Consider the following 9,069-nt stretch of genomic DNA (forward strand, 5'->3'; position numbering starts at 1 on the left):
TGGCATGTTCCAATCACTCCGCACTGACCCTTCGGCTCCACTAGGTATCCCTTTCCGTTTTGCGTGAAAATTTCTCACTTGCGCCCTAGTAGTCTCTATCCTTTAGGCCTTCTCCAGAACCTCCGTAAACGTATTAATCTGAGCTGCCGGCAAGGCCTCTTGTATCTCCACATTGAGTCCTTGCACAAATCTCCGCACTCTTCTTTGCTCCGTAGCTATCAGTTCAGGAGCAAATTTTGATAATTTCGTAAACTGAGTGTCATACTCAGCTACACTAGAAGTTCCCTGTCGGAGCTTAATAAACTCGTCCTCTCTCTTCTCCTGGATGATAGGAGGAAGGTATTTCTCATTGAACTCCCGTACAAAGTTTAACCAGGTCCACACAGTTCCCTCTCTTTCCCATTTGGCCCTAATTGCATTCCACCAAGCCCTGGCTGGACCTTCGAATTGGAAAATAGCGAATTGTACTTTCCTATCCTCTGTATAGTTTAAAGCGGCAAAGATGTTGATCATGGCCTCTAGCCATTTCTCGGCTCCTTCCGGGTCTGGTCCTCCCAAGAACTTAGGTAGGGAGAACTTCTAGAATCTCTAAGGCCCTATCTTGCCCATATCGGGGTTCCTAGGTTGATTTACAGGGGCTTGACCCTGTTGTTCCACTAGACGGGCCAAAATATTTGTCATTTGTTGGATTGCGGTTGCCACTTGATCTACCCCTACAGCCTGGGGTTCAGGTTGTGTCTCAATCGTTGCCTCTCTCTCCTCTCTCGATTCTTGCACCGGCTCCTGTGCTTGTCTAACCCCATGGCCCCGACTAGGACCGTGTCCTCGGTTGGTTCCCCTGACTTGACTTCTTCTACCCTCCATGTTTTGGATTTAACCAACTATGAACATATAAACAAAGTAAGGTATGGCTCGTATCGCACGTTGCAAAAGGATAAATAGAGGTCATAAAATGTAAAATAAACAAGTACTTTATATACATAGCAAACAAGTCACATATACATGCCAACCTAGGCAAGTCAAAGGCTATACTAGCCAAGGAACATAGAACAAAAGAAATCCTATTTACATCCACCGTGACACGTCAAAGTCAATAACAAAAGAAAACGTGTCGTCCAACTATGTTCCTAACTACTCCTCAATCCCCGATCCTAACAAGTCGTCTGGCTAGACGCCGACCCAACAAACTCTGAGGATGCACTCGGCTCCTCCTCCGGGTCATCCTTAGGATCCTCCTCAGGAGCACCAGGAACGTCAGGGGCTACAGGCACTTGACCCTCCTCGGCCAAGTCCTGTATCACATCATCCATCAGTGCCTCGCACTCAATCAGGATATGGCCGGTCCGGTCTCTGATATCCTCAACTACTTGCATAAGGCGTCCAGTCGTGGCCTGAGCCTGCTCGCGGAAAGTATCAGTCCGCTGCTACTCCTCCAAAATCGAGGCCTCCAGCTCCCTGGTTTCGGAGAGTAGCCAGGAGACGCTCAATCTCCGAATAGCACCAACGATTGGTGCTACCCAATCGTCTCCGCTCGTCGTCCACCGCAAGCACTACCCGATCAGGGTAGGAGTAGGTCTTTCAGCAGTCACAGCGTTGGATCTTGCGCGCTGGGGACCACCGCTGCACTGGGCCACCGGGCTCTCCTGATACGTGATCACGCGACAGACGGGCTCCTCCAGATGTGGCTCGTCAATAGGAGCGTCAGTAGGTATGTCAGTGGGTACGGGCTGAGATGGCCCAACACTCCCAGATGCATCAGTACCCGCCATCACCTAGGTTTGCAAATAACATTACAAAGTAAGTACATGAGACGTAGAAAACAAGGCTAAAGACTAAGCTCAAGACTAAAACCCTAGCCTATCATGTCAAGCACTCAATCTATCAAGATCAATTCACAACCTAGGCTCTGATAGCACCTGTGACGACCCCACCTTCCCCTAAGGCGTACCAAAGGGTTCGGCGGACCGCCTGCCCAACTCTCGTCAGGACTCACTCACTTGTATCACGTGCATACATCCGTGGACCATAAATAACATCGCAATTCAAGCTTATAATTTACATTGATGCACAATCAAGATACAAAGCCTCAATATGCCCAAACTGGTTCAAAGTGTATACAATCTAGATACAAAACATTTTATTCGAGGAATAGCGCGAGTACAAGTCAAAAGTCAAAACAACTAGACTACGCTAGTCTTTACACGTCTCACACCTCGCTCGTACCCCTATAAGGAAAACAAAACTAACGGAGTGAGCCAAAACTCCGTGAAGTTCCAAATATCAAATTGGCCATCAAACAAAGTAATAACAGTGTAATAGTGAAATAGCGAGCAAACAAGTCCAATCAAAGAAATAATACTTCAGGTAATCAAGAATATATGGATCATATTCACATGTAAGGATACAGTGGCTCATGTCTCGGCTCCATCCCAGCTTGATCAATTGGTAGTTGACACTCCGTCAACTTTCAAGTGATAAATAGTCCAGAAAGAAAACCCCACTTCGCGCCAGTTTCCGTCCACCGATCAACCCCCTTATCCGGGCCCGCACGCCACATGAAACACGGGTGGTAATATTCGAGTATACCGATTAGCCGAGGAGATAACACTCCACTCGACATTACTAGTTACCCAGGGTTCGTTATCTAATCGACCAGGCCCTTGCCGACTCGACTCGATTAACTAGCCACAGGGTTTCTGGAATTCCAGGCAAGATATACTTCATATACATGTAAAGTAAGTCAATTGAAATCGATGAACAAGTACAAGTCTTATTAGGGCAAGTGCGATAAAGTACACCCTTGCCCTGTCAAATCACTTATATATCATGTAATCACATTTGTCAAAGAGAAATCACAAATATCAAGTTCAATCAGATATTTGGAAGCACTCACCAAAAGTAGTGCCTCTAGTGTTCACGTCTGGGTGGTACTCCGGGTTTGGAGTCCAAATCTGCGATAAAACTTGATTTAAGAACTTTGAAAATCAACTAAGGTTCGAAACCTAGACGTTTCGTTCAATAAGAATCAAGAAATTGAAATTCACTTGGAGAATAGTCGTGAAACGGTTGCTCGCTTTTCAAACTGAAAAATTTTGTAAGATGTATACTTGGAAATAACTTTTGAGTCGAAAGTGCAAGGAAAACGGATTTATAGTGATTATTACCGCTTTTCCTAAGGGTACAAGTTCGGCTTGGTTCTAACGTATAATCCTCGATAACCAAAATAGCAAAAGTCCTAGATGGTTCAAGTGATATTCATTTATCAACTTTACCCAAGTCGCAAGTTTATTTCTCTAGTCCTCGAGCGTTAATTTGGGCAGCATGCCCTTTGTATTTTCCTATTTCCAGCCATTTATGGCTTCATTATTTTCCTCACTCAAACCCAAAGGTACACACACAACAATCTAATTTCAATAGCCGTTCAATAGGCTCAAGACAATACAAGTACAAAATCAAGCTAACAACAAGTGCGGAAATGAAGTTTAACAAGAGACAGATTTGATAGAGTTTTGCGTAACGGACACAACCGAAGCTACACTTATCGGATTGGGGTGAAAATTATACCGTTTCGAAGCTAAGACAAAGGTCTACAACTTTTATGAAGATCACTTAGTCCAATTTCCAGTGTAACCCCGTCAAATTCCCAATTCACAGAACCAACATCCAACTAACTGGCTAGTTAACCGTACTACATTTAAATGGCCATATCTCAGGCTACCAAAGTCCTTTTAAGGCGTTCTTGGAGGTGTTGGAAAGATAAGACAGAGTAATAAAACTTTCATGTTTAGGAAAATGGCTAAATTAGCACGAATCATAGTGAATAGACACGGTCAACTGGATGAACTGTCTAAAACGGATCACTGGATGCATCCTAGGGCAGTGAGGGTATTTTGGTCTTTTCACATGCTACGTTGCTCCGATTGAGTTGAAATTTTGTAGGAAACTATAAAACATAATTCTTTACAACTTTTATGTTTTATTCTAAGCCTAATTTGGCCTCTAACATAACAAACCGGAACCAGACAGAACTGAACTACAATTTTCCAGAAATCTGAAATTTTACGGTTTCAAAGGAAACTTTCTTCATTTCTTGCTTCAATCACTACCACAACCTCTTATATAAGTTTAGATACAACATATACTATCCATACAGCAAGTATAGGCAGCAAATCCTTCAAACCCTAACTCATGTAACTCAAGAAAACATACACTATATCCATCCAAATCATTATAATAGCTATCATCCACCACAAATTTAAGGTGCTATGCCAAGTTAAGCAAGATTAAGAGTAAGAAATGGGGAAATCAGCATTATTACCTTGCTAAAGTGACTACCAAGAGCAGCCCTAGCTTTTCCTTCCAAAATTTCACCAACACCCCACTAGCTAAACACTCAAGGAAGGTTTTAATCGGTTTAGTTTCTTGTTTCCTCACTTGGATGGCTCAAACTCAAGATGAAATGGTGAAGCTCTCCCTTGGTTTTTCTCTCCCTCTCTCTCGGCCAAAGCAGCAGAAAAATGATGAAGAAATGAAGCTCCATGGTGATAAGAAGGCAAGACTATTTGGTCTTGGTCAAGGCCCTTAATGGCCAACAAGTGTCACCACCAATTTCCACTCATTTTTTTGTTTCTTTTCCTTGCCAATTTGGTCAAGATTTTCGGCCAAAGCCAGCTAGAAATGAGGGGATATTTAGCTCAAATAATAATGAGCTTATATGGTAAGAAAGTGGTGATCAAGTGGTGTGTTCAATCAGTAGTGCACGGTACACGTCGATTCGCACTGTTTTTCCTTAAATCACACGTACTATGGTTTTTACTTCCTATTCACTAACTTTTTATCATTGCTTCTAATCACATATTATTTCTCACCTAAAAGTCACTCTTAAGGACCAAATTTGATCCTTACTCCATACCGGATAATTACACTACGGATACACGAAAAATCCTATTTCACTTCGAATTGAAATCGGAAAGGAAAACCCTAATTTCCTATGATCATTGGCACTTTTCTAGGGTGATTGAGTAGTAGGATAGTGTAGAATAATAATTGCCAAATAATTTTCAAATAAAAGGGAATTTTCAAGAACTATATTAGGAATTTGCAAGTCCTCACACACTCTCCCCCTTAAAAGTATTTTGACCTCGAAATTCATACCTTTCGTCGTGAACAGGTCGGGATATTTCTCTTGCATGTCCTTTTCTAGTTCCCAGGTTGCTTCTTCCACTTCATGATGCTTCCATAGAACCTTTACTAATGGAATCTGCTTGTTTCTCAGGTCCTTCACCTTCCGATCCAATATTTCAATGGGTCGTTCTTCATAGGTTAAGGACTCGTCGAGTTCAACATCTTCTGGTGGCAAAATGTGAGTCGGATCCGGATGGTATTTCTTAAGTAAAGAAACATGGAAAACGTCATGGATCCGAGACAAACTAGCTGGTAATTCAAGTCGATAAGCCACCTTTCCTATTCGCTGGAGTATATTGAAAGGTCCTATGTACCGTGGTTGCAACTTTTTCCCTTTTCCTGCTCTAATCTTTCCTTTCAACGGGGTAATTCGAAGACACACCTTATTTCCTATCTCGAACTCCAAATTCTTCCTCCGATGATCGGCATAACTTTTCTGTCGGCTTTGGGCTGTTTGAAGTCTTTGGCGGATCACCTTTATCCGTTCGTAGGCTTCCTCAACCCATGGTATTGTAGCCGGATCTATAATCTTTCTCTCTCCTACTTCATCCCAATAGATTGGAAATCGACATCGTCTTCCATACAAAGCTTCATATGGGGCCATTTGAATAGAGGAATGATAACTATAGTTATATGCAAATTGAACCAAGGTTAAGTATCGGCTCCAACTTCTTCCAAAGTCCACAATACAGGCTCTCAGCATATCCTCAAGAGTTTGAACGGTTCTCTCAGATTGTCCATCAGTTTGCGGGTGATATGTTGTACTATAATTCAACTTAGTTCCTAGAGCCTCTTGCAATTTCTGACAGAATCGGGATACAAACCTAGGGTCTCTATCGGATACCATGCTTACTGGTACCCCGTGTAGTTTTACCACTTCATCCATATAAAGTTTAACAAGTTTCTCCAAAGAATATTTCAAATTTACTGGCAGGAAATGTGCGGTCTTAGTTAATCGATCCACTATTACCCAAATCGCATCATGCCCCTTTTGTGTTCGTGGCAACCCTGATACAAAATCCATCGTTATGTGCTCCCATTTCCATTCAGGGATCTCTAAAGGCTGTAATAGACCTGACGGTTTTTGATGCTCAGCTTTCACTTATTGGCACGTAAGACACCTTTGTACAAACTGGGCAATCTCCGTCTTCATATTCTCCCACCAATACAGACTTTTGAGATTTTGGTACATCTTATTATTCTCTGGGTGCACCGTATATCTAGAGCGGTGAGATTTCTCCAAAATCTCCCTCTTTAACTTCTCATCCCTAAGTACAACGACACGATTTCGGAACTTTAAGACTCCATCAGGACTTAGGTTAAAGTTAGGCAACTCCCCTTTCTTCACCTTTTCCATCCACTTTTGCACCATTGGGTCCTTCACTTGTCCCTCTTTGATCCGATCCAACAGTGTCGACTTCACCTCAATATTTCCAAAAATCACCTTCTTCGGTTCCAGACGAGGTTTCCACTCACATACATCTTCTAACAAGCTCCACTCTCCCACCATGGAACTTGCTAGTTGAGCCTTTCGACTTAAAGCATCTGCTACAACGTTGGCCTTTCCGGGATGATAGTTAATCGTGCAATAATAATCTTCTAAGAACTCCACCCACCAACGTTGTCTTAGATTTAGCTCCTTCTGAGAAAACAGATACTTAAGGCTCTTGTGATCCGTATATATCTCGAAAGTCACACCGTATAGATAATGTCGCCATTTTTTCAAGGCAAACACAACAGCTGCAAGCTCCAAGTCATGGGTTGGATAGTTCTGCTCATGAAGTTTTAACTTTCGAGACGCATAGGCAATCACATTCCTATTTTGCATTAACACGCACCCTAGCCCCTCTTTTGAAGCATCGGTATAAACCGTGTAGCTATCGTTCCCATTGGGCAAAGTTAAAACTGGAGCCATAGTCAATTGCTTCTTAAGTTCTTGGAAACTACTCTCACACTTAACATCCCAGATGTACTTTCCTTGTTTCTTTGTCAAGTTAGTTTAGGGTTCTGCAATTCTCAAGAAGTTCTTTATAAATCGGCGGTAGTACCCTGCTAAACCTAGAAAACTTCGCACCTCTGTGTGATTATCTAGTCGCTTCCATTTGGCTACAGCTTCCACTTTCGCCGGGTCTACAGCAAGCCCATCTTTTGAAATTATATGACCTAGGAACGCCACTTTTTTCCAGTCAAAATTCACACTTGCTGAACTTAGCGAACAATTGGTGCTCTCTTAGGGTTTGCAGCACTATTCGCAAGTGTTGTTCATGCTCCTCCCTTGATTTCGAATATACTAGGATATCATCAATAAACACCACTACAAACTTATCCAAGTAAGGTTTAAACACTCTATGCATTAAATCCATGAACGCTGCTGGGGCATTGGTTAAGCCAAAAGGTATTACCGCAAACTCAAAATGCCCATATCGAGTGTTAAACGCCGTTTTTGGAACATCCTCCTTTCTAATTCTCAATTGATAGTATCCTTGTCGAAGATCCAATTTAGAAAACACCATAGCCCCTTGTAACTGATCAAACAACTTATCGATATGGGGCAAAGGATATTTATTCTTAACAGTTACTGCATTCAGTCCTCGATAATCAATGCATAACCTTAAACTCCGGTCCTTCTTTTTAACAAATAGCACTGGAGCTCCCCATGGTGACTTGCTCTCATGTATGAATCCCCATTCTAGCAAGTCTTGCAATTGCACACTTAACTCCTTAACCTCAGCAGGTGCCATTCGATAAGGGGTTTTAGAGATAGGAGTAGTTCCGGGTACTAGATCAACCTTAAATTCAATCTCCCTTTCAGGTGGCTATGACCCTAACTCCTCCAGAAATACGTCCGGATATTCTCGGATTACCGGCATGTCCTCCAACTTAATCTTCTCTCCCGGAGTGTTAATTAGAAAAGCTAGATAACCGTGCGCCCCACGACTAAGTAATTTCCTAGCCCTTATTCCCAAAATGAGCGCAGATGAGGCTAACATACCCCTTACGTCTAACTTTAAAGTTGCCTATCGGGTATGCAAAACTCTACCACTTTCATCCTACAATCTACCCGAGCATGGTAATGAGCTAGCCAATCCATACCTAGGATAACATCGTACCCCTTAATGGCTAAACTAATGAGGTCAACTACTAATTTCCGTTCGCCAACCCAAATATCACAATTTCTGTACACCTCATTTGCAAGTAAAATTTGATTACCCGTAGGTGTTCTTACTTTTAAGTCATAAGGTAGACTTTCAACTTTCATGTCAATTCAAAGCATAAATGTAGGGTTAACAAAAGAATGAGTGACACCGGGGTCTATCAAAATTTTGGCTAACCGGTGAAAAGCAGGAATCGTACCTTCCACTACCTCCGTTGGTTCAGGCACGGATTGTTGGTGCAGCGAATACACTCTGGCCGGTACCCTCGACCTGGTCCCTCCGACATTGGTCGGCTTTGGGTTTGACCTGGCAGTCGACTGAGTATCACTGATCAACGGGCAGTTGACTATCTGGTGCTCCGTACTTCCACATCTTAGGCACTTCCGAGCCTTTCTCCAACATTCATCCTCTGTATGGTTCGATTTTTCACAATATCCGCACGTTACTTAGGGAGTGGAGGTTTGGCCTCCCTGCGGAATGCCTCTACCTTGTCCCTTACCACTTTGGCCTCCCCTCTGGGCAACCCCTCTCTGAGCACCTCCTCTAGATGCACTCGAAAACCTTCCACCTCCAGCCCCACGACCGGATTTAGCGGGTGGCATGTTTCGATCACTCCGCACTGACCCTTGGGCTCCACTAGGTACCCCTTTCCATTTTGCGTGGAAATTTCTCACTTGTGCCCTAGCAGTCTCTATCCTTTGTGCCTTCTCCAGAACCTCCGTAAACGTAT

The 9,069-nt window shown here is 43.0% G+C and overlaps 1 protein-coding gene across 1 annotated transcript; it reads right to left on the minus strand.

Moving 5' to 3' along the window:
* Positions 1 to 1,550: 1,550 nt before the first annotated feature.
* Positions 1,551 to 7,099, minus strand: LOC140015198 (uncharacterized). Its single transcript, XM_072067107.1, has 4 exons — positions 6,883 to 7,099; positions 6,375 to 6,783; positions 5,285 to 5,807; positions 1,551 to 1,772 (listed from the first exon to the last, which is right to left on the minus strand). Exons 1-4 carry the CDS (start codon positions 7,097 to 7,099, stop codon positions 1,551 to 1,553), a joined length of 1,371 nt encoding a protein of 456 aa, XP_071923208.1.
* Between the last annotated feature and the right edge of the window lie 1,970 nt (positions 7,100 to 9,069).

This window comes from Coffea arabica, chromosome 10e (assembly GCF_036785885.1).
Source record: "Coffea arabica cultivar ET-39 chromosome 10e, Coffea Arabica ET-39 HiFi, whole genome shotgun sequence".
Lineage (NCBI taxonomy): Eukaryota > Viridiplantae > Streptophyta > Magnoliopsida > Gentianales > Rubiaceae > Coffea > Coffea arabica.